Genomic DNA, 24902 nt, shown 5'->3' on the forward strand with positions numbered 1-24902 from the left:
TTGCAGCGTAATCTTTCTTAATTTATTTTGTTTTTTTCCAGTTTCATGAAACACGGGTAAAAATAAATTTAAAACGCGCACAAACCAGAAACAGAAAAAAGAGCCACGACGTCGCCAGCGCACGCCGAGGTCGCTCCGAGTGTGCCTCCGGAGCCTGCGCCCCTCGCAAATCGGAAAAAATGTACAAGGAGACGCCGTCTAGGCGGCGTCGTCCGCCGTTGCCAAAAACAGAAGGGTCCTTACGGGCGTACAGCTCCGGGGGGAAGGCTAGGAAGAAAGACGGCAAGAAACTATTGCGTATATACACACGGGGGCTCCGCGGGGGGGGCGCCCCCCTCCCGAAACTTCCTCCCCGGGCCCACGAGGGAGCGAGCCCCCGTGCACACAAGCTATGCACTCGCGCGGGCGCTAGTCCGACGGCGATCGCAAGAAAGCGGCCCGGTGCGGCGGGCCCCCCCTCGTGCCCCGAGAGAGACTAGTGGCGTGCGGCCCAGTGCACGGCGTCCCGGGCCAGAGGTTGAGCGTGGCCCGGAGGAAGAGCGGGAGAGGGGGGCCTCTCGGCCGCCCCCAAAGGACGTCGCGGGGGCCGCGCACGGCCGCCGCCGGGCCCTTTTGGGGGGGGCGGCTAGGACTGGTAGCGCCGCCGCTGGTAGCTGTTGGCCGCCCCGTTGGCAGACTGGTCCGTGGACAGGCCAGCCTCCGCTTCTATTGCACCATCTGCGAGACCGCGGGGGCACCCCACAGTCAGCCTCCCGAACTAGAGACCCTAGATCTAACTCGACACCGTGGAAGGCGTTTGCAATTTAACGACAGATGCCTCCTGCGCAGATTGGTTGCTCGTGTGCGAGCTTGCGTTACCACCTGGCAGGGAGGATGGCAGGTCGAGATGCAGACCCAAGCTTCGCGACACTTGCAGATGGTCGACGCTTTCGCCACCTCCTTGCACCTAGTAATGCAAGCACCGTCCGTAAACACTGCGACCCGAGTCCAGCAGTTGGAAACACTCTCAAATCTGGGCACACCATCCCAAACGCCTGGAGAGAGCGGCAATCAAACCAGGTCCTCGGAAAGTCCGGATTATCTCAATTCTCCCTAAATCCTCGCTCTGCCGGCAGTTTTTTTTTTTTTTTTTTAATTATTATTTATTTAAAGAAACAAACTCCAGCGTCGAAGCATTATAGCAGGGAAACACAAAATAAAACACATACTCACGAACATAAATACAATGGCAAAAATACAATAAATACTAAATAAAAGAACACACACAAATGCTTGAATGTTCAAAAATTTAGGATACTAAAAAAAAAATCCTACGTCATCTGTAGTGAATGCTGATGCAGGCAATGAGTTCCAGTTCGGCAAAATATTTCTTTGATCTTGTTACAATTATCTATTCTGGTTGAAATATAGTTTGGTAAATCAAGATATTTATACTTCTCAATTCTAGTTAAGTTACTAAATAATAAAACTCTTTCACCTAGCTGGAGTGGGTTGACAGCTGTGACCTGCCATAAGCTCCATCCTCAGCTGAAGGAACATGCACGTGACCAACAACGCTACAGACTTTATGACACCAGCTAATATGGTAGACTGCACAAAGCTAGCAAGAAAGCAAGCATGCAAGGTGCAGGCTCATGAACTAGGACAGTGGTTCTCAAGTGGGAATCCGTGAAGGCATTCTAGGGGTCCGCAAAGCTCTGCAAAGCCCGGCAATTAAAGTTGTATTTTTTCATACTGGCATGAAACAATCCCAATTCTCGGGTGTGTTTTCTCGTGTGTATACCAACGAAAAATGTCTACTTCACACAATCCCTTAGCTTTATTCGTTCATTAAGTCATTATCATACTTTACTTAAATATTTCCTCTCCCCTCACCACAAAAGGGGTCCTCCATCATATTTGCCGATCCACAAGAGGTCCGCGAAACATCAATGGTTGAGAACCACTGAAATAGGGTAATAGCTTGGACCTCATTCGTCCAAGCATCACTGTTCCGTATCGTCATAGTCTATTACACCCTCGCAATAAACACTTTCGTTTCAGATTTTAGAAATTTAGAATTGCGTGCAAGTGTGATACAATAATGGTAATTTCTCAATGTAAAGTTCCAATTTGGATGATGCCCTATTAAATAAGTCATATTAAAAGATCTTAATATTTACACTCTATTACCAAACATGAATCCCACATTTTGTTTGGTATGTGTGCAAAGCGTTACACTCGATGCTCGGTCAGAAATGCAAACAGAGGAATCAGAAAATCAATATCCGTGCAACCTGAAAACAATAACCACAACACAAGAAGTAGGTCCACACACACACAAAAAAAAGAAAAAAACATGAATAATAATGCAAGATGTTACTTCTTATTCAGCTTACAGATCAACAAACACTTAAAACTAAAATGGCAACATCAAAAGAAAAAAAAAACGTAAAATCGGATGTTGTTTCTATATCATTAACCTCAGACGAGCGACTCCTACATGGGTTCCATGCCACATTCGACCATGCCTCATCCTGACAGCCGACAGCCTGGAGGCAATGCCACCTCACTGGAGCTTCTGGAGATATTCCGCCGCAAACTACCGCCATTCTGGACCAAGAATATCAAGGTCTGGTTGGCGCAAGTGGAGGTGCTATTTTAACTACAACATAGAATGTAAGATATGTACGCAGCTGGATTGGCACACAATAATTATCAGCTAATTGAAGTTATTGTATATGGTTGCTCTGTTGAAAGCCGGCCTTAAAGACGGACGACCAGGCTCGATATTCTGCAAGGCTTTCCTTCTCTCACGTCTTCGAACAAGGGAAGCAAAGGATGGAAAGAAGGGACTAAGAAAGTCTGGCACGAGTCTTCACGCACCATTCAGATGTGAATGGAGATATGCCTGCAAAAACGGAGCCCCCACAATGGACACATCACAATCTGCACGCCCAAGGATTAACAAAGGAACCTTTTGGGACCAGGAGACGAGAATAGAGTTTGTTTGTCATACTGCGCGGTTTGTCTTCTCTTCACTGGGTGCTTCTTTGATCACCACAATTTTTAATCAACGTGAATTGCAATATTTTTAAAGTAACTGCTGCCCCCTGTCGGAAGCCCGGATCAGAATGCAATGACATGAAAACAGGAGGGCCCGAAGAAAGGAAGAGTGAAGAAGCTTCTTTGTAAGAACTTCAGGACAAAAGATAAGCTGCACATTAGCCACGATTTCAACAAAGGATGTGGGGGGAACTCAATCACTCACGCGCCACTGCATTTAGGAAGCACAATCTATCCCCTCCTCTCAGGAGGCCTCCCGTGGCTTATTTCACTCGAACACACAATCACATGTTTTATACTTGCAACTTTTGAGCCAGCATCTGCCTGGGGCTAAGCATGCACAAAAAATGTATTCTAAATCGTGGACATCTCCTCGACACAAAAAAAAACAAACAAAGAACAATATGAAGCACTAAAAAACAAGAAACCACTTTCAGTCGTATTTACCAAAGTCGCACTCCCCTCAAAAAGAAACCACAAAAGGAACATTAAAAAAATACCAGTGCACGGCACTGCACACTGACTAAAATGCTGTACTGACGCCAACACTATTGTATCTTACGGGCTCAAGGCAGCATGTCAATCATGTTGGGGTTGTATCCTAATTTCCCCCCTTTTTGTTTTCTAGTTGGCTTGGCCTGGATAAGCTTAGTTTAGCAGGAGTAGGGGATGAGGTGGTAGAGAGGGGGGAAGGGAGCGGAGAAAACAAGCAACACTCAAAAGGGTAGAAGGATTGAAAGGAGGAAGCGAGAGAAAAGGGGAAGCGCAAACTGGTCGTCTCTGCATCCTATAAGGGGATGCACCCCAACATAAATATTAGTCTTGTGCGAATAGTGGATTTTGAGTCCGAAGCCAATTCGAAGCGAATAGTGGTTTTGGCCGAATATTTTCGATTCGAATATCGAATAGCTTTTTCCTTGCCTTTCACTACCATTGCATAATGCTTAGACGAAAACCCAGCTAAACCTGTAAAGGCTATTCCACTTTTCCATTCATAAGCTAACCTTAATCTATCTGTATTTATAGAACTGTGATCTCAGAAGGTCTAGTGTCTTTGTAACGGCAAGTAAACGACGGATTTGACATAGAATGAATCCTATATAGATGGCCAACTATACCAATTGAGTGAATTTACAAATATTGATATATAAAATATTCTTTCTTTAATCTCAAGTTCAAAAAAAATGAGTGGCGCATGATGAACACAGGTTGTAAAAGCATCTCTGCCTAACATAGTATACTCTTCCATAAAAGTTTAATTTTGAAACTTTCACTACAATGCAGATATACACATTCACAAAGTTTTCATTTATTTTTAAAGAGTCGGCCCGGGTGCACCATCCCGCTTTGAATGTATGCTTTTCTTGAGCACGCAATTATGATATTGTTCATCGCGGAGGGTTACCACGTTAAGTGCGCTTCTTAGCGAGCACCGATGCCATGCGGAGAAGCAACACCCGCGGAACTCACTTCCGCGGGTTTTGCTTCTCCGCAGCGCATCGGTGCTTGGTAAGAAGCGCACTCAACGGGGCTAACCCGCCGTAATCAACACTTCGAAAAATGTGAATAGTGCAGTTCATTTCGAAGTGAATATCAAAAAGTGTATTATTCGGAAATGCTATTCGAAATTTCGAATATTCGCACAACTCTAATAAATATACAATCATCCTCTTCCCTATGCTGGGAAGATGAAAACATTGAAAAGCAAGGCACAAAGTGATAAGCATTCCCTTAAAGGGGATGAACCACCAAGTGAACGTTACCAGTCCATAGAAGCTTGTGCAGTGTGTGGAGCAAATGAAGGTTCAGTTAAATAACATATATTCATTCTTAACAATCTGCATAAAAAAAACTGTTCTAAATCACCATTTTCAATTTTTAGTTTTAGATTACGATTGATGTGAATTTCTCTGCCTGAGTCACTAGCTAGCAGATTCAAATCCTAGCCGAGACACCAGCAACCTGATGAAGGGAGACTGAGTTGTAGGCACTGCTCAACCACAACTCCAGCTTCAAGTTAAAGGTCTCCAAGTGGACGAAATTATTTCTCTCGTCGTTGAAGCACGACAGATGTCATTCGTTTGTTTGGCACATGAATTTCGTCTCGTATAGCGGTCCGACTCAATTGTCTGACCGCAGGCGACCGTTCGGAGAACGCCGTTTGTGCCCCAAAGCCAGAAGTCTGGTGCATTACTCTTAGGAGGTCCGGAAAGAGGAAAGACGGTGTCCAGGGCTGCCCCCCAGGGGAGGGGGCAGCACAAGGAGGACAGAAAGGGGTTTCAGACGTGCCTTGGTGTGGTTACCTTGAGAGCCGTGGAGGGCGTTGCGGCCGGACGTGCCTATGCTGTTGTGCGTCTGCTCATACTCAAGCACTTCCTTGTAGATCAGCTCTGCAACACCGGAAGCACACACGGTCAAGTCAGAGCCCGGCAAGGCGAAAAAAAGAGAGCGGGAAACGCACCCTTCCACTGTTCCACCGTGTGTTCCCGCTCGTCTACCGAGTGGTCGTAAGCCGCCGGGGCTGGCTGCAGGGGGAAGAAAAAAAAAAGGACACAAAGTCACCAACAGGCACCTCCTACAAAGTCCTAGGAAGATGACGATTAGATAAAAGAATGACAATGCACAAACCGAAGAATATGGAAAGAGCATATGTTAGACGGAAACAAAGGCAATTGCCCAAAAGCGACCACACATGCTAAGAACCTGAAAATTGGCGTTCAAGAAGGACAAAAAAAAAAAAAAAGGCCCGAGGTATACCTAAGCACTTCTTACGAGTTGTGAATGCAAAAGAATGAACGGCACTCTTCGCTCCCTTCTTTAATCTGTGGTGCACAACGCGCTGACCTTGGGCGTGGAACGGTGGAGCTGCTGCCTCGCGGAGACGCAGCGCCACTGGGTGAGCGATCGTTCAAACTGCCGCGTGCCTTGCGGCGCAAGGAAGAAACAGACAGCAACGTAGTTCCCAGCAGAACCAACCTTTTGGCTTATTCCATGCGCCGTACAACCCATAAGAGGTGAGCATACGCGGTGATCAGCGATAACACAACAGTGTGATAACACAGTCAGGATGACACCATAAAAACTGACGCGCAGCAGCCAATGGGAGCCTCATCGACGCACGCCAGCCAATGGAACCACCGAAGTGTAAAAGGTGCCGTTGGCTAGCTCTGCAAAGCTGATGACGTCGGCTCACTCCACGAAACAGTTAACGCTTTCGCATTAAAAAATGATGTGTCGGAGAAACACCCAATTTGTAAGGAAATGTAGCCAGAGCTGCCAGGAGGGGTGAGGGAACAAACAAATAAAAGCATGTTGTCTTCTCCGATACACTAAAACCCTTCAATGAATAAAGTTAATTTACTATAACAAACATTTTTACGGCCGCATTCGCCCGAATCCAGGCCAACATTTATATTCATAAAGAAAATGAAAGCAATACGCACAAGAAAAGCAGTAAATGATGCAGCACAATAAGCTTAAAGAAGCAAGTTTCCGGGGGTTCGCGTGCCAATCCAAGGAAGGGCATCTGGCAGGCTTCAGCAAATCACAGGATTAATTTTTACCACTTGGAAAGTTTTTAATGTGCAACCGCACCTTTGGTTACACAGCATCTTTTCCGCAACAAGCCTCCATTGGCTTTCACACATTTCGGCCGGGATTTGAACCCGCCAATCAGTACGGCCGAGATTTGAACCTGTCAATCTGTAGGCCGACGCTTTGCCTCGGAGCAGCAGTTACCGATCGATTGGGGAGCATTGATTGCATCCGTGGTGTAACTCTAACGAGGAGACCTTAAGGGGGGAGGCTGGTCTTTAAATGGTACAAAGTTGGGAAAAAGTCATTTTTGAGAAAATGGCTTTTCTGACGTTTAGACATATCCACCCAGCTCTGTTTAAAATATCATTGCTCTATCTAATTTCCATATATGAAAGAATGTATGAAGTCTTAATTTGCTATGAACATTCAGTATGAATACACATCCTACTTCAAGGGCTTTTTCACTTTTTTTCACAAGTACAGTATAGACCACTTACAACGTAACCGCTTATAGTGCAGGACCGGGTATAACGCGTTTTTTTTAAACCACCGGTTCGCCTCCCATAGAACTCTATGTAATTACATACCGCTTAAAATGCAGGCGCGCGAAGGGAAATACCGGTTATAGTGCGGTTTCTGGCACAGCCCGCCGACCGCGCCGACGACCGGAGCAGCGAGCACGCTTCCCTGTGCGACACTAGATAACGGCGCTGACGGCACTAGCTGCAAGCGGCACTCGCGGGGCAAGGAGGGTGCTCGAAGAAGCGGTGAGAAGCGAAGAGAGGCTTCAGTTGCCATAGCGACGGAGGGACGCACGCACGTGTCGTTCACGTGCGTGCTTCCCTCCGCTGCGTTGGAAACAAACAACCCCAACGACAGACCAATCGCAGGTCCAGGAAAAGTGTTCGCGCGCGTTGCATGCCGGTCGCGGGCCGGCTGCTTCTATCCGCAAACATGGTGTCGGTTGTGATCGTCGTAGTAGACGGCGTTCATCTCATCGTTCCGCGTAAAAGCGCTATCCTTGACTGTGAATTTTCGTTGTGTGTCGCTATGATAACCCAGCACGTACTAGAAGGGAAGATCCACCTACGCGTGCGGCGATGTCGTGGCGGCGCTCTCAAGACGGCAGAAATGCCCGTGTCGTTGTGTTTGTTTACTTCGACTACAGTGGTGATTTCTAAGCATTTGTGTCCTCGAACATCGCCCAGATTTCTTATTTGGCGCATTTCATGCGTGTGCTCAAGTTCAAGGTATTACTGGCGCGTACCGTATGAAGGATGCGAATTTTCACGCGTTTTCATCTCCGGAGAAAAGCTAAAACACTGAGTAAAGAAAGGAAGAAAACAAGGGCAGGGCTGGAACTGAATCCCGTTGCACACTCACCGCGTTCACTTCAGTCTCGTCGAACCATACGTTGATGTACGGGTGGGCCAAGGCGTCGTCCACCGAGATGCGCCTCTCGGGATCGATCACGAGCATCTTCGACAGGAGGTCGCGCGCCTGGCTCGCTGCATTTGGGGAAACACGCCAAGAGCTGCTTACATGTGAGAGCTAGAGTAACTGAGTGGCCCAGTCAGAGTCTCGCATTTTTTTTCCTTTCGCCACTAACTCCTCATTGATGAAGAAAGTATCACATGCTCACAAATGAATTAAAGGAGTGCAGTGAAGTGGCCCTGCAGAGTTTTTGGCGAAACATATTATTCACATCGTGTTCGCAAAATTTAGTAGGTCAAACAAGCTAGAAACATTTTGAAAAAAAAAAAAAAAGACTGGGTTCTGTGTGTTTATACAGCCTAGAACTTGGTCTGCCTCACAGGGGCGACGAGTCTCCCAGCTGTAGATGAGCAATTTAGCCAGTGCGGTACAGCCGCTAGCCTGGGGTCTTTAACGTGCATCACGCAGTAGTGATACACGACCGCACGCCAGTACGATGCTCATCCAGATCGAAACGGGTCAGGGGTGGGGCTCGAACCCAGGATCCCCGAGTTCTGCAGCGCGAGCTTTCCCTCCACGTGCTCCGAGCTGATGAGCGCTAGACCACTCGGCCACCGATCCCCCCAGAAGCATTTTGAACCTCTGAATGTTGCATGTGCCAGTTGGATAAGGTGTAACTGTGTTTTATTTCTAATGCGAGCACCATTTTAATACGGCCTACAATAAGCAGACAAGGATAATGAAGTGCCTGAGAGGAATAGGAGCGCACCTCAGTTTTAACGTCGACCAAGGTTTGTGCGCCGCACGCCACCACGCCTTCGGCCACTGACGGTTGCTTCCCATAATACTTGGATCAAAGAGGGAAGGCCATTGCGATGCTCTGCTCCACAAGTGGAGTGTGTACAATTATGCTACCTAACCCTGTGTCCAATACCCGACGCAAGTGCTCCCGGCATTTGCACTTTGGTGCCAGCCAGAGCCCAGCCCTAGGTGACACGGGCTGGCGGGACTGTGGTTCCATGATGCAATATTTTGGGAGTAGACAAGCAATGTGCAACTACAGAAAGTATTAAAGGAGCTGTGCAACGATTTTAACGTTGAAGGAATTGGCATTTTCTGCTTTTGATATTGTTCACTGTGTCACAAATGGCAGAAAACACACCTCTTTTCATCGCAATGTTGCGATTCCGCCGCGTAATAGCGAGGCAAAACTTGGAATATTTCCCGACCTGCAGCCACGAGCGGCGGAGAAACAAGCGGCGTGACGTCACTTGGGTCGTTGTAAGAAAGATAGCAAGTTGTGCGAATACCTGCTCGATAAAAGGTAACTCTTTTTACAAATCTTGTCGTTCCAACATATATATAAATGCGTCAACACCCTAGTATCATCGACAAAACTTTTATTATACGGAGTTTTAGTGGCGCCATCTATCCTAGGTCCACAAAACCGCGAACAGCCGCCAGAAGCCGGAGGGGGAGGGGGACAGCGCCACACTGGCAAGGACGGGTGGTCACGCGGTCGGCAGCGGATGAGTTCTCGCTGCTCGCTGATGGCTCTAAAGAGAGAACTTTTCCGGAACTCCGCGCCTACTCTAGTGACGTCACTGTGCACGTGACCCGGAAGACGATGCACGAGTTGAGAGGCGGCAAAAACCTGGATCTTTTTCATTTTTTTAAGTAAAAACTAGGGTATCCAGGCAAAATCTGTTTTCTGTAGTTCACTGCAGAAGTGTCAGGCATCAACTTCCACAATTATTTAAGCAAAGCCCTGAAATTGTTGCACAGCTCCTTTAAGCTCGTTATACAGTACCGCACATGATTTGAGTATGGATCAACCCAGATAGAGGGTGACAGTAGGATCAGCAGGGACAGCTCCTCATTTGTGCTGTACTGCAAGCTTTGACTATTTTCCACTTGCATGGCAATGGGGCAACCTTACTAGGCTCAGAAAAATAAAATGGCCTAAACCAAGGGCCTCACACAAGTGGCCCGCGACTCTCTAGGACGTGGCCCGCAAGCATCCCGCGACTGCAAGTGCCCGTTTTCCATGCTCCGAGCGCTACAGACACCATAAATTATAGATTCATATCATAGATTCCCTTTCCACTCGAAGAAGAGCTCTACCTAGATGACGTGTTCACAGATTTTGCACTATTATGTTTTTTTGGGGACTGAGTATTGCTTCATCTAAATATTTGCTTCTTGGCCCTTCGTCATGTAAGTCAACCGAAAAAATATTTGCTTCTTAGCCCTTTCTCATGTAAATCAACTGGAAAAATATTTGCTTCTCAGCCCTTTTTCATGTAAATCAACCGAAAAAATATTTGCTTCTCGGCCCATTCTCATGTAAATCAAACCGGAATGACAATACCACTACAGTGATGTGTCTCATTAATATAGGCATTTCTGTTTGTCATAAAAAGCATCCATAATGACAGTTGTCCATAATAAGGAGTTAAAAATGCATGCATTTACCCTGCTTGTCCCCGGAAACGTTGTCTATCTAGCGGGGAATCCATATTAACAGAGTCCATATTAATGAGACACGACTTTGCTAGGCTACAAGTGCAAACTCTTTACTCAAGAGGGCACCTCGACTACCAAAACACTCGCTCGGCATGAGCGAGTGTTTATGTCATCTCGGGCTTCTAACAAACAGAAAATACCTTTAAAATATGAGTATTTTTGTTATATTGCTACCATAAAAATCGCCAAGAAAGGAAAAACTGCCATTTGAAGAGATCTTTTTCCATTGCCTGTTGAGCCGAGTGAATTGTGCGACAGGGCAACGACAGTGCGCTCACTTTCGTTCTATTGAAAACTGCCAGCAGATGGGCTTTTTTTAATTTTATTATTACAAAACGACGAGCTTACAAAAAGCTGAGAGCAGAAAAATCTCTGTGCTGTTGCAGTGAGAGTCGGCTGCTTTGCAAAGTGAAACACCATTGCTCTCTTTTGTACCGAAATACCAAAATATTGTCCACCCCCAGCCCTTCCCCTCCCCACATTGACCCTCGACCTTTCGAGGGTGGGCTATGTGGCCTCCAATCTCAAACGAGTTTGAGACGCCTGGCCTCAGCTATGCACCAGTCTACTAAGGCAAGGCACTAAGGCAGTGAGGAGAAGGGGAAAGGAGGGGTAGCAGGAAGGAGAGCAGGGAGAACCTGTGCCCAGGTCACTCAGTTATACAGCATCAAACACTATGCCCCAAGTTCTCAATGAAGGCACAAACGAATAAAATGAATACTGGAAGCTCCTTTATGATTCCATTACTTTGAGAAGAGCGTCCAGGTGGAATATAAGCTCTTATTCATCCACAAGCATGTCTGCCCCTCCAAGCCAGACAGCAGCACTCTTAAAACAAAAAGAGAGGCCGAGGGGCGACAAAGGGAAAGGGAAAGAGATAGAGAGAGAGCATCCAGCCAGCTACGCACCCTTGAGCTTACTGTGCTCGGGGCTGTCGCTGGGGAAGAGGACGTCCGGGAAGAGCTTGTCGAAGGGGTAGCCTGCATACCGGGGACGGTTTTCCACATAGTTGCGCACTGTGGGCTGCAGGCGCCGCATGAACTCCTGGGACGGGGTGCCCAGCTGCTCAATGATCTTGTTCCACTGGTCAATGTCTGGCCAATACGAAGGTCAAGGGAGCAGACGACATGCAGGGCATACACAAGTCTCGGGAGGAGGGACAAGCAATCCGTCCCATAGGTTCTCTCCCCCATATTTAGCATGAATTCCTGACTGTTGTTGAGGAAGCGGCACTAAGAGCGGCAGTTTTAGCACATGCACCAAATCTTTTTTTTTTTCATTGGAACTGAAAGGCTGCCGTCTGCTAGGGTGCTAGTTCGGAGCAATAAAATTTGACGTCCACCTATATAATATTTTAAAGAAAAAGGCCAAAAGTGCCGAGTTTATGTTCGCATTTACAGCAATGTGAAGTCTACCTAACATAGGTGACATGACAGCACCAATTTGCAGTATGAGGCACCTTACATTTTAAATATTCGAAAAATGAAGAGGTTAGACACAGAACAGCAAGTTTAAACTCCCCTCCATAGAACAAGCTTTTTCTATGAATGCTCTACGACAACAAAATTCCAGAAGCCGGGTAAATATAAATAAGAGTTCCTCCCAGAGAGGAAAAGGATACGGTCCGTGCCCGGAAAGAGGACCGCACCTCGGATCATCTCCCCCATGATGCAGCCGACCGACCAGATGTCCACTGCAACGGTCACGCCAAGTTGAGTCAAACAACACTGCTACAGCGACAGGAGAAGAATGCAATGAAAAGTGGGTGCCCACCATTTTCCTTGTAGCCCATGCCTAAGATGACCTCTGGGGCCCTGTAGTAGCGGGTCACCACGTAGGGGGTCATCATGAAACTGGTGCCGGCTGTGCGAGCCAGTCCAAAGTCCAGGATCTTGAGCGTGCAATCTGATTTCACCACTATGTTGCTCGGTTTCAGGTCCTGCAGGGGACCCAAGCCCACGACCCCGGTGAGAGATGCCCCGACTCACTCGGGAAGGAACCCCCAAAAAAGAGCTTGCATTGCTCAGTCATTTGCCCTTCTATGGTTCACAGACTGCACGCCTACAAGTGCATTCTCGTTCTAAACCTTCACGCAATGTGGCGGCACCAGTATGTAGATAAGGCATCCTCAAAATGCTCCGGGTCCTACACTACGCCGCTGGCTTTACGACATATTCAAAATGTAGGTATACACTGTGAGATAGTCATTTCAGACATTGCGAACCATTTAATAGCTATGCCGGAGGAAAGATGCACAAATACAGGTCAGGGTGACCAATACATTTCCTCAACAAGTTTGTTGTCAAACAAAAAGAGGGTGCAGAGGTCCCCCGATTGTGGTAAGTAGTTCTAGCAAGACATCATTCCTACCTTCAAAAACAAAAGCAGAAAATAACCGATCATTTCCAGCCACACACGCAGGTATTCTGTACGATGCTTGTACGATTTTTATAAGGCCCCTTCTTTTTGCAGTATTTACGAGCCGTCACAGCCAATCCAGTGCCATTAACATATTACGTGACTATATCTCTGTGCCCCTCCCACAGGTAGCGTGACACTTGCACGGCATTGGATTGGCTCAAACGGCTCGTAACGCCCCCTGCAGTCCACCGTAACGTGAAATAGAGTATAGTGCCGAGCGAATGATTTGCAGAAAATGTGAAAGTGATCAAGGACGAGCCTCACATCAACATAGCCCTTTCAGTAGAGCGCTTTCTCAAGGGACGGTGGTTAAAAGACAAAGCTGCAAAGTGCACACAAGGAAACGAGCGTGCCAACACATGCAACGGAGGGCAGAGAACCAGACGGAGGGACGCACCCTGTGGATAATGCCAGCCAAGTGTAGGTGCTTGATGCCACAGAGCATCTGGTAGAGCAGGTAGGACATGCGCTCGTGATCCAGGTCCATCTGGATCACCTGGCACAGGTTGGCATCCATCAGCTCCATCACCAAGTACACGTCTTGGAACTCTTCTAGCGTCTTTTGTGGTGTGAATGCATTTAGAAGACCTATGATCTGCCATCGGGGGAAATGGAGGTCACGGGTCAGGGCGGCAGTCAGACACTTGCAGAAAGCAAAAAGGGAAAGACCACCTACATTTTTATGGTTAACCAGCTTCATGAGTTTGAACTCGCGGTAGGCCCGCTTGGCATGGGTCACATTCTGGAAGGGTCGGCTCAACTTCTTGATGGCCACATTGTGACCAGTCACGGAGTCATAGGCCGCACTGCAACAGACAGGGGAGATGTCAACTCTCGGTGGGGCATGCAAAATCTTCGCCTTCGCAGAAGCCCAATGTTGCGCCCGAATCACAAGCAGGTCATCAGCTCGGTGCATGCAAAGCGCAATTGAACAACACTTGAAACGACACGAGCACTGAGCTCCAAGATGGCTGGCTAGTTGTGGAGGATGCCCAGATGAATGAAAGCCTACAGAAGTAAAGTTTTAAATCTGGTCCCAAATCAGCACCTAGTGTTTCTAAATTCCCCAATGAAAGTTGAAAATAAAATTTCACTGGCATGAGCTCAAAGCTTAGCTTGAAATTAAACAGCTTGAAATTATCTAGACTGAGTTTAGCCTCACCCTTGTTCTACGAGGGGCATGTAATGCGCGACAGCCAGTGAGTGGTATCTGTAATACCTTGAGCATATTCAGTTACAGAGTATGAGGGTGACCTTGTTTCATATACCACAAGTCTTAGGAAACAAGTCCTCGTCAGTTTGTGAAGCAAGAGCAGTGCTACAAAAGAAATCCGATGAAGAGTCTCACCAGACAATGCCCTGTGCGCCTGAGCCGATGGACTTGAGGTTCTGGTACCTCCTCAGGATGGTAAACTTGGTGTCGTTCACTTCAAAGGTGTAGAAGAGGCTGGAGTGCTTGGACATGGCTCTGGGCCACCGCTAGACCTGCTGACGTGATCCCTGCCACGCCATGCCCCGCCTCCAGGGCACCCTGCAAACCACAACACTACTACGTAAGGACCTCGCCTTAACAAAACTCGACAAGCTCTTTGATCAGCAGAATAAGACAAATCTCATAGAAATCTGTCCCAAATTTCCTACTCTATTGTATGCAAGTCACCCATTTTCATATCTGCCTATTTAAAAACAGATGTAGGGTAACCGTAGCATTATATACATACCGGGAGAAAAGCAGGAGGAGCTAAAATCTTCTGCTATTAAAGGCAAGCTGAATTGCATCATGAAAAAAAAAAAAAAAAAAAAAGGAGTCAGAGTTGAATTTTGGCGTATTTTAATCTTGTGAATCGAAATGTCACATTCGTTTAAGATGCAACTAAACGTGAGAAAACGTAAAAAACTTCCAATCAGTCGTGACGTCATACTAGGATCTTTGGGCCACCAAGCGAATGTCGCTCGTGTGGGCAGCGTGTGCAATTGCAAGCTTGCCAGGTATATTACCCCGCACTGAAACCAGTCGCGACGTCTCTTTCCGACGTTTTTGAAAAATGCAAGAGTGTGCAAGGAAAGCTTTGACAGGCGCTGATGATGCGCGAGAGCGGAGATTTCGAAGACTCCCAATACGACATACCGCCCCAGGAGGAGGGGCCAACGGTACTTTAAAAATTAATTTCTGCAGCCTCCGTGCACCAAAATTGAAAAATAATCTCGATATTTGTGATCCTGGAGGCCAAATGATGACAATTTAGGTGTTTTTCCTTAAATACAGAACCGCCTATTCCCTTTAAAGAAAACATGAAGGCGGCCACTAATTTTTTTTTGTAGAACTCGGTAACATTTACTCTTGTGCCTGCCAATAAATTTAATAAACCAGAACAAACATTTACATTTTTTTTTTCTTTTTTTGCCTCTGCAAAGGAAATTGACGTCGAGGAACACTGTTCATTTTTAGTAGGATTTAGTGAACACTCAGCGCAGTTCCCACGGTTGGCTATAGTGCATGGCGATCTATGAAGAAGCAGCCATATTAGTTGTTGTCGGACTCAACCTGAAAAAAAAAATGGACAATGCCGCGCTCGCAAACAAGTTTGAGCTCCTGTTCAGCGACCTCATGCCGACGAAACGGGAGATGCTTCTCAGGACGTGAAACTCTGGATTGGCACTTTACGAGGGGACTCCAGACTTGCCACTGACTCCTCGGTCGCCGCCTCCAAATGACACTCCGCCCGACTCGCCACCGTCATTCGTTTCAACCAATCGCCTGACGAGGAGCCTGTTGTCGTTATGCTTCGACGTCGCCCAGCGCACTTTAGTTCACATTTCTGCTGCCGCCTCGGCATCGGTATTGTTCCCGGCGTGATTATTACCCCAACTGTTTAATTGATTGGTGCAGCACCCAAAAGTCTGTTCGAGCTAGAACTTGGCCAACAGCGTCCGAGACGTGCCTGACACCCCCATTTCAATCGTCGAAAAAAACTTCCAGATCCCCTTCGTGATTTCTATAAACTATGACAAGCAACATACTCATTGTAACAATCTCAATCCAGCCAATTCTGATGTATCTTCTAGATTGTAGTCGTTGCACGAAAGATATGTCAAGTAAGATTTTCTAAATACATCTCGAAGGCAAAGGAAAAAAAAAACTATTCAATGAGGCCAAGATAGCAATACCAGAAATATTCAGTAATATATGCCACATGCAAACAGATTCTCATTTAGATTTCAAGCACTAGCATCAATGAGCACTGCTCATATATTTGTAGCCATCGTGCAAATTATGGCCAGCATTAAAGAGCCTGAAATATCCCACATAAAGCCCACCAATGCCAGAGATCCTAGTGCTGAGACAAATGTGCCTCAGCACCCATATCTTCTGCAAAGAGCCCAAAGTGTCTCAAGTAACGAGATCTGGTCCAACAGCCTCGGTCGTTCCTTCATAACAAACTCAGATGTTTTAGACACGAAATGCCTAGCACAGCAAGCATTCAAACATCTTGAGGGAACATTAGAAATGAAACAAGGTTTTCCAAGGGTGCCAATAGATTCCTTTGTTTGCTCTTTTCCACTCAGGGTGGAGCAACATCAAGCATTGAATATACAAAAACTTCTTCCTCTTGAAGCTGGGAAAGATGAAACTATCATCAGGGCAAAAAGGGCAAGTTGGCCAACAACCCTCCCTTGGTAACAAGCACCGGCAGGATTTAAAGTGCTACTATAGCCATGGCCAGACGCCCATCTGATATGCCCCCAAAACCGACTCTCTAACTCGGTCTCCAGAATTTCTTTATCAGACAGACTGACATGTCAAAGCGAGCATACCGAGCTTGACAGCATGGGCCCTAATGCTAGCTCACAGGACTGGCAGTGCTTCCCAGTACTTAGATTTAATTCCTAAGATCCAGAAACTTGCTTCAGTGCTCAATCACTGCCAGAAAATGTCTTGCAACCACCGCACCTTGCGAAACACAAAACATCTCAGGAATGAACAATTTTTTTCTTTTAAACCTGCCATTTTTAAGGTGTAAAATGACACTGCTGTAGACTTTTTGTTCAACCAGTAAGTCAGCCAGTGCCTGCCTGAACCTACATAAGGGCACACAGCGATCTGAGTTTTCAATGCATATATTTCTAGACCGGTCTTTAACTTAACTCTTACCTGCTGTCACCAAGACAGCAGACTAGTTTCAATGAGAAAGCACTTCCCTGCTTTTTATATCAGACTGGCATCAAATTACAATAACTCATTGTTTATTGTGCTGCTTTTTTACAAGAGTGGTATATACCAGTCCATATGTAAAATTGTCCGATAGATAAAAAAACCAAAACGAGTTTGTTCAATGAATACATTTTGAAATGTGTCATGCAAATTTTACTAGGACTTTGTTTTCACTTCCCAGTCATCTAATAGCATAGCATATCTTGGAAGTGTGGGCCATTTGACATATAATGCTAATTATCTGACGTGCCTCTGTAGGCTTTCACTTCTCTTAGGTTGATTCCATGCTAGCTTTCCCCAAACACTGTATGGCAACGTGGCAAATGCTACAAGCATGCCATCCATGACACGCGCCACAATCCTACTGGTGACAATTTTGGTTTGTCTTCACCAAAACCACCAGTTTTGAAGAACTTGCATGACTAACTTAAAGGGATGCTGAACCGAAATCTGGACTCCCCAAAACACGCGGCAAAAGCGTGCAACGGGATGCTACAAACACCAAAACATCACTCATACAGCGATATCTCGAACGGATGACCATATTTTTTCAAAAAGAAGCGCATTTGGCAGGAATGTTGACGTCATGTTTCTCTGAGAAGGAGAGGGAACGGCCTCGTGTCTTCTCCGCCTTGCGGCCTTGAGGGAGCGAAGCAAAGAGAGGAGGAAACTAGGTATCTTGACGTCACGCGCCTCGTCGGCCTGGTTCAATCTCGACTTCTTTTTCCAAAAATACAGCCGTCCATTTGTGATATCGCCTTACTAGTAGTGTTGTAAGGATTGTAGGGTCCCCCGCCTACATCTCCAGCATTGTTCTTTTTAAATCCAAATTTCGGTTCACAATCTCTCTGAATGTCCAGATATTCAAGACATCCTTTGAAACTACTTTACTGTCTCCCTAATGCATTAGCCAGCATTTATTTTATTTTTTTTTGCTGAGCTATATACTAGAAACAAATGTACAAACACCATCCAACATAACGAGAAGTTCTAAATAAGGCCTACAGTCACTGACAGGGCAAGAAGTGCAGGGTACCTCTTTCAGAGCATGAACTCACTGTTGTCTATCAATCCACAGCAGCTGTGTGTGCACGCTCCATGCTCAAGAGACACTCAAACTGTTAACGAAGGTAGGATGTTTGCACCAAATGCATTACAACAGAAAATGCTTCCTGTCATTCATACCTCGAATCTTTACAGCGACTTAATTTTGTGAACATAAAACCATAGAAGTTTCTATGCGAAGGAATCGGCCAAAAATGGAGAATGCATGTCGTCTATGAAACTGTTCACCTCCAGTTGAGAATTGTTGTTCCTAAGCGGCACTTCGTAAAATTCTGGAAATACCGAGTGTATGAACGTGGAGAAAGCGGTTGGCAGTACATTTCCATAAGCCTGCAAAGTTTTCTTCACACTCGATAGTATAAAATAAATTTATATATCCATAAGTTCTATTTAAACAGACCTTAAAACGTCCGAGCCAGCAGATCTATGCGGGCAGAAATTTGAGGGGGAGGAGACAAGAGCACACGGAAGAGCCGTATATTGGGAGAGTTTGGCCAGTGGGTGCAGCGACAAAGGCGCTGGAGAGGAGAAAAGTGAGGGAAAGGGAGGAGAGCGCCAAAGGAGCGAGCGAGAAAGAAAGCAGCAAAGAGGAGACGACCGCCATTTTGACGCAAAGCTGTCGGCGCCGAGCACTGTTGAGGCTACGCGTCATCTCCTACGGGCTTATTTCTTTTTCGCCTGAACAAAAGTTTGCATTCAAACGTGGAAAAACTTCCTTCGATAGCTTTTTAAGCCACAGAGAAATAACGTTATCACAAACTCAACTCTCCTACGTCACGCTGGGGCGGTGGCGTGTCGGGCGCACTTCCGGTCTGGGGCGGTGGGCAGAAGTCGCCGTGCGGGACACGCATTCCTGTGTTCTTCCTGGAGAAACCAGACAAAAAACCTACCTTCTCGTCAATATGCTACGACGCGGGCTGTACCAAGAGGGTCTGGAAAGGTTTGAAGATAATTTTTTATGTGTTTCTGCCCCCTCCGTTTGTCCGAGAATGTGGATAGTAGCCGTGAAAAGGGCAAACCAGACGCTGTCGAACTACGATTGCTTGTGCGGGCAACACTTTGTGGTCGCCAGATGTACTTGTTTTGTTCCAACCTGAACGAGAACCGCCAAGTTGTCCGGACCCCCCCGCGGGTTCAGTGCGTCTTCAAATTCACACGGCCGCCGGATCGTTCCACTTTCGTCTGCTCTTTCAAACATGTCTGCTTTTTGTCGTCTGCTCGTTCCAACAAAAGCGGCCCGTAGACCAAACTTTGACCCGGTGATTGCAATAAGAAGTAATTGCAATAATTAATTAATCATCACCGCTACCTTCTACACTTTTGCAGCACGAGCGACGTCACAACCGAAAATAGCTAGAAGAATCTCATCGTGGTTTTGGCGTCCATTTTGCGGCGTTCATGCGAATGAATCGCCGCACGTCGAATTATTTACGGAAAGTTTAGCAGCGTAAGGAGCCTTGATAATGTCGCTCAGGCGATTAAAGTGGCAAGACATTGCTTTGAGGACGGAAAATCGACAATTTCAACGCGAAAAAGAGTATGCAGACTCACACAGGCGCCGACAACGTGACATTACAATGGTTTGTTGGCACAAGACGCGGTGATTCTTGCCCGCACCCCATTGCGCATGCGCTCGAATTGTCGTCTGCTCGTTCAAACGACAGCGGCCCGTAAACCAAGCGTTCACCCGGTAATTGCGATAAGAAGTAAGTGCAGGCCTCAAAACACTATTGAGGGTTGGTTGGGGTAAGTAGGCTAAGTGTAAACAGTAGATACAAGATGTTGATCATTGTTACCAAGGCCATCATTGACTTGTAATGCCCGATTCTACTTGCGGTTTTCAGTATAGACGTCCACCATCTCAGCTATGGTCCACGCTTTTGCAGCCCGAGCGACGTCACGACTGAAAATAGCGAGCAGAATCTCATTGTGGGAGTCAGGCTTTAGCACCCATCTGCGGCGTCCACGTGAAATGAATCGCCGCAAGTCACATTATTCACGCAAAGTTTTGCGGTGTTACGGGCCTCGTTAGTTTTGCTGAAGCCTCTCAAGTACGCAGATATTGTTATGAGGACGTAGAATCAACAATTCCAACGCGAAAAAGAGCACGGGGACTCACACCGACGCCGACAAGAACGCAATTCAATGGTTTGTTTATGGGCGACGGCGAGCTTCTTGCCCACCATCCACCGCGCATGCGTGGCGCCGGTGGCATCTGCTAGGGGTGCTCCGGTTTGTTTGTAAACATGAGTTGGTGTATATCATTTTCTTGCCACAGCCTGCCAAATAAAAGGAAAGAACCGAAATTTGGATGTCGACCCATTCCGCCGGGCAAATTAATGAAAATGGTGGCTTTCCCCGCTCAGCTGGGAGCCGCAGGGAGTTGACGCTCATGCGCTCACGCCTCCCACTCTGTGCCGCAGGCTGATTGACTCACTTGTGAGGGGGGCGTTACGGCGGCGAGATCATAGACTGGCCAAACTCTTCCCATATATGGCTCTGCGCACAGAGACGTCAGAACGCCGAGCTCGATTTGGAATGACTAGTGGGTAGACACACTGCATCCGTCGAACGCGTTTAGACGTGAACACCGGTGTTTGAATAGTGCGGCGGAGACAAAGTCAGCTAGCTTGTGTCTACCCACTGGCCGTTACAACTAGAGCTCCGAGTTCGGACGTCTCCGCACACTCATGTATCCTCCTCTCCCTCATTTTCTGCCCGCATAGTCACTGAGAAGACAAGGACGACAGAGGGGAGTTTCTGTAGCCCAGCCACCAGCAAGAGCTTCCTGCCTCTGACAACGCTTGGGTATCTTGTGAGCCTCAAGCATACTCCCGCAGCCAAAGCATGACGGAAGGCAACGAGTATGTGCTGAAGTATTCGAAAACTTGAGAAACGCTCGGTCATTCCCATTTTGTGGGCGAATATAGCATCCCCAAACAGCAAGAAAAACTAGAGACGACTGTGGGATTATTGAGGGTGAACTTACTCGCAGCTTCTTTGAAGCCTGCATTGTTGTCGATCATAAACCCATTGGTTTAATCGTTTGCCTCACGCAAACATATTACGCAGAAGACCGCTGTTTCCGTAAGGGAGTACAGACCTCTGCCTCAAAGGGGCACTAAACCACTTTCTGCAATAGTCTTATGGCTCTAAGAGTCCTAAAAAACGAACATTCCATTCATATGCGACCAATTTTTCTATTAAAATCGATATTGAAGATTGATTACCTCAAGCTATCGCATACACAGGGGGCATCGTCAGAAGAAGAGAACAGCTTCTCCTCATGCAACGGCCATCATTGACACATATTTTAAAGGGGTACGGAAACGAAATTCTAGCGCTCATTTTCTAGCTTAAATGTGTTGCCTGTTGCAGCCTAACCTCAGAAACACCAGTCTTTCGTTGAAAGGCGCAAGAAAACTAAACTTAAAGCTACTTAAATGATCTTTTAATGTGCACCTGGGGGATGCCAGTGAAGCTTAGTTGAAAGGTAATATAGCAACGTCAGGAATCTTGCTACCTAGTCATGATGCAGCCAGAAACTGTTACGTAGCCGCACTAAACATTGAAGCAGCGCCGCTCTTTGGAAGTACGCTCAACTGTTTTAGTTACCTCGGCCTGAACGCGATTGCAAAGCCTATGCCCTTTTGCGAAGGAAGCCAACGAGATGCCCTGATGGACTTGTTGAGGAATGTCACCGAATTGTTCCTGTGACTTTGCTGTACAGTTCAAAGCCGTTACGTGCTTTTTAACGTCGAGATGCCGCCGCACTTCTGCATGACTGAGAACTGCAGTAACGACTTGATCAGCAGCGATATGCCGATCCGCAAGTTTCCGAAAGACGAGAAACTTCGTGCACTGTGGATCCAGGTCACACGTCTGTCATTTCCGACGTGGGTTCCGATGCCTGCCGCTCACTTGTGCGCCGATCACTTTCGTGATGAAGACTACGAGTGCAGACCCAGGGCAATGAAGAGCTTGAAACGCTCGTCATTCCATGGGTACTTCAAACTGCTCGGTTGTAACGCATTGACGCCACCACAATGCTGACAATGCCACTAAAGGCAAAGCTCATAACCACGCCAGTTTTGCTATGTCACAAATGTGAGGGACCTTCTCTTTTTTTTTTTTCCCCCGCCAGATAATTCATGACGCATTCCACCCTTTGTTAGCTTCTCTTCAAGCGCTTGCTCGAGTGCATCGTTTGGAACGAAAAATATAGCCGGTCGTTCAAAACACAAACGTGCAATTATCATTTACGGTTATTAACCGTCATGCTTGACTCAATTGCGAACGAAATTTGTATATTATGATTTTCGTTTCCGTACCCTTTTAATAGAGAAATTGGCCACGCATGGATGTAATGTTTGGTATTTTAGGATACTTGGGGCCCATAGATTAAGTTATGACCATAAATCGACTATCGCTGAAAGTGGCTTAGTGCCCCTCCAACACTTGACAGGCCGAAGATGAGGTTAGCTGGCAATTCTGAGAAATCCAAGTGTGTTAGGCTGCATCTAAAACACCCAGTCTATATAGATGGGCGAGATGCCCACTGGCCCCATCATTTTCCAACTATGGAATCCAATTTATAATGATTTTCTTATGGTTAGCTCAATGTCCGAAGTTGGTGGTGCTGCATCCTGTGTATATGTTAGCAAATGCACAACCAAAGGATGATTCTATTTGCGCGCACGGTAACACAGCTCATAATCGTGCCCGCTGCAGAACAGTCCTCGGCAGCACAATAAGTTCGTTTTCTAAAACGCTCTCTAGTGCCACCCTTGTTTCCCCAAATTCGGCATTTCGAGAGCTCTCGGTCGACAGTCACAGAACCCTAGCGCAAGCGCCGAAAAATTTTCGGATCGACGAATTCGAGAAGCTGTCCCTTCTTGTTGAACCTTAGCAATCCCAATTAAACCAACAAAATGCTGCGTGTTGGAGAATTACCACACGGGGCCGCAAGACGATAAAAACGGCATCATCATCTCTCGACCTATCTACTACGCAGATCGACCGTTCCAACCGCTCCGGAGCAGCGTAGGTTAAGCGTGGCGCCTGCACATTAACGGTTTCCCAAATATCGGTAATCCGAAATCGCCGCTCCTTGGTTAACTAGCTTCCACACTGGCCAGCAAAGTTCCGAGACTTGTAAAATGAATTGGCGAAGCGGGCGGCACCCCCGACCGCAACATAGCCAAGGGTTTGGCATGAAATGGTGTAACCACCGCGATCGGCTTGAAGCTGTAGGACGGTGTATGAAAAGAAGTTCCCCGAATAATAGTGAATCAAATGCAAGTAAAACTAGATTTGTGAGAAGAAGAAAAAAAAATGAAAGTGGAATCTTTGGGTTTCGTCCCATTAGGCCTAGAGGTCCAGCCCCACTACGGATCATTTCTCCCGACCCGGCAGGAGAAAGCGGAGAGGACCAAGTAGCCAGCTACTATACGGCATTCGCATAAAGAGAGCTTATCGCACACTTTCTGTCGTTAAGGAAAATAACGAAAGCGTAGTTAATAACGGCTTCGGGCTTCTGGTTCCACTGAAGAGCCGAGCGACTTTGCCGCAGCAAAGTGCCCAACATCGACGCCCTAAGCCTAAAACATCGCACGGAAGCATTGAATGGGGGTTCGGGTCTATCCGACGGATCCGGCACACGGAAAGAGCTTCCGTGGGACGCTCACCTTTAGAACGGTTTCAATCCACGTTTCGCGATCACCGCACTCCGTAGCCGACACCAAGAGCCCCTTGAGGTTTTCCCGACGAATCCTTATTTTACGTTTATTGCACTAGTGCCGCTGATGCCCCGCAAAGGTTGCTGTCAAATTTTGCAAAAAACTCCATAACACAATGGCGCCATAGGCATTTTTCTATGACGTCAGGCTTTTCTGCAAAACACAGCCAATGGCAGTGCTCCATTCTTCGCCCGGGTGCTGAGAACACTAGCGGAAAGCAATAGAACTACACGGTTGCTGTAATTGTTTTCACAAGAAAAATGGGTCCAATGTAACTGCTTTATTTCAGTTATTTATTACCTTGTCTTTAATTAAAAAAAGTGGAGAAATGTGGAGAAATGTAATCTTCAAAATGGGTACTATCAGTACTATTACTTTCGAAAGATGGCACTGCTCTGCCACACTCTTTGCTCAACAACCTTGGTCGGGGCTCTCTCAATACACCGACTCTAGCGCTTGGCGCGCGCGTGTGCAGCAAGCGGTTTCGGTTTCAATGCCTGCGCGTTGTGCTTGCTCTGTTGCGTTTCAAACTCGGGGCTTCACCAGTCCATTCCTTTTTTTTATCCAGTGACGCTGGCAAATTTTGGTGGTTTAGGAATTGTCAATTACTCTAACTTACGTTAAGAAAAAAAAAAAAATCCGATCATGCGACATGTACGTTTGCTTGCACTTTTATTTTTATGTAATTCCCTGGAGTCAAGGTATTACATAAAGGAGTAAGTAGGTTTACAGAAAATACGATGATAACAATTTGCGGAACGAGTAGATGTCGTTAGTGGAGACGATGAATTCGGGCAGGCCGTTGCCGTCCACAGATGTCGCCGGGGGAAATCATTACACGAGTGGATATGCGATGAGGTGTCAAAATGAATTAGCTATGTCATCTATATAAAACCTGTGAAAAATGAACCGTTTAGCAATAC

The 24902-nt window shown here is 46.7% G+C and overlaps 1 protein-coding gene across 8 annotated transcripts; it reads right to left on the bottom strand.

The window, feature by feature from the left end:
• Nucleotides 1-24150, bottom strand: LOC8034306 (stress-activated protein kinase JNK). 8 transcript variants are annotated; one of them, XM_002408785.5, is made up of 11 exons: nucleotides 23929-24150; nucleotides 14312-14494; nucleotides 13640-13769; nucleotides 13361-13558; nucleotides 12316-12481; nucleotides 12164-12235; nucleotides 11451-11636; nucleotides 7966-8090; nucleotides 5507-5570; nucleotides 5349-5435; nucleotides 1-717 (listed from the first exon to the last, which is right to left on the bottom strand). In XM_002408785.5, exons 2-11 carry the CDS (start codon nucleotides 14425-14427, stop codon nucleotides 626-628), a joined length of 1236 nt encoding a protein of 411 aa, XP_002408829.1. In that variant the 5' UTR covers nucleotides 14428-14494; nucleotides 23929-24150; the 3' UTR covers nucleotides 1-625. The 8 variants fall into 8 exon arrangements, with proteins under 8 accessions (XP_002408829.1, XP_040360072.1, XP_029831843.1 ...); XM_040504138.1 differs by having other exon boundaries at nucleotides 5335-5435; nucleotides 23929-24140; XM_029975983.4 differs by having other exon boundaries at nucleotides 11463-11636; nucleotides 23929-24136.
• Nucleotides 24151-24902: the final 752 nt, after the last annotated feature.

This window comes from Ixodes scapularis, unplaced genomic scaffold (assembly GCF_016920785.2).
Source record: "Ixodes scapularis isolate PalLabHiFi unplaced genomic scaffold, ASM1692078v2 PGA_scaffold3__209_contigs__length_174095766, whole genome shotgun sequence".
NCBI lineage: Eukaryota > Metazoa > Arthropoda > Arachnida > Ixodida > Ixodidae > Ixodes > Ixodes scapularis.

Excerpts from the sequence above, each read along its gene's own strand:
- LOC8034306 (XM_040219201.1), bottom strand. The coding sequence starts at position 14,427 with ATGTCCAAGCACTCCAGCCTCTTCTACACCTTTGAAGTGAACGACACC. Across the intron at positions 5,571-7,965 it reads ACGAGACTGAAGTGAACGCG|CCAGCCCCGGCGGCTTACGA; the intron begins GTGAGTGTGCAA and ends TTCCCCCTGCAG. Across the intron at positions 718-5,348 it reads CGCCCTCCACGGCTCTCAAG|ATGGTGCAATAGAAGCGGAG; the intron begins GTAACCACACCA and ends GCGGTCTCGCAG.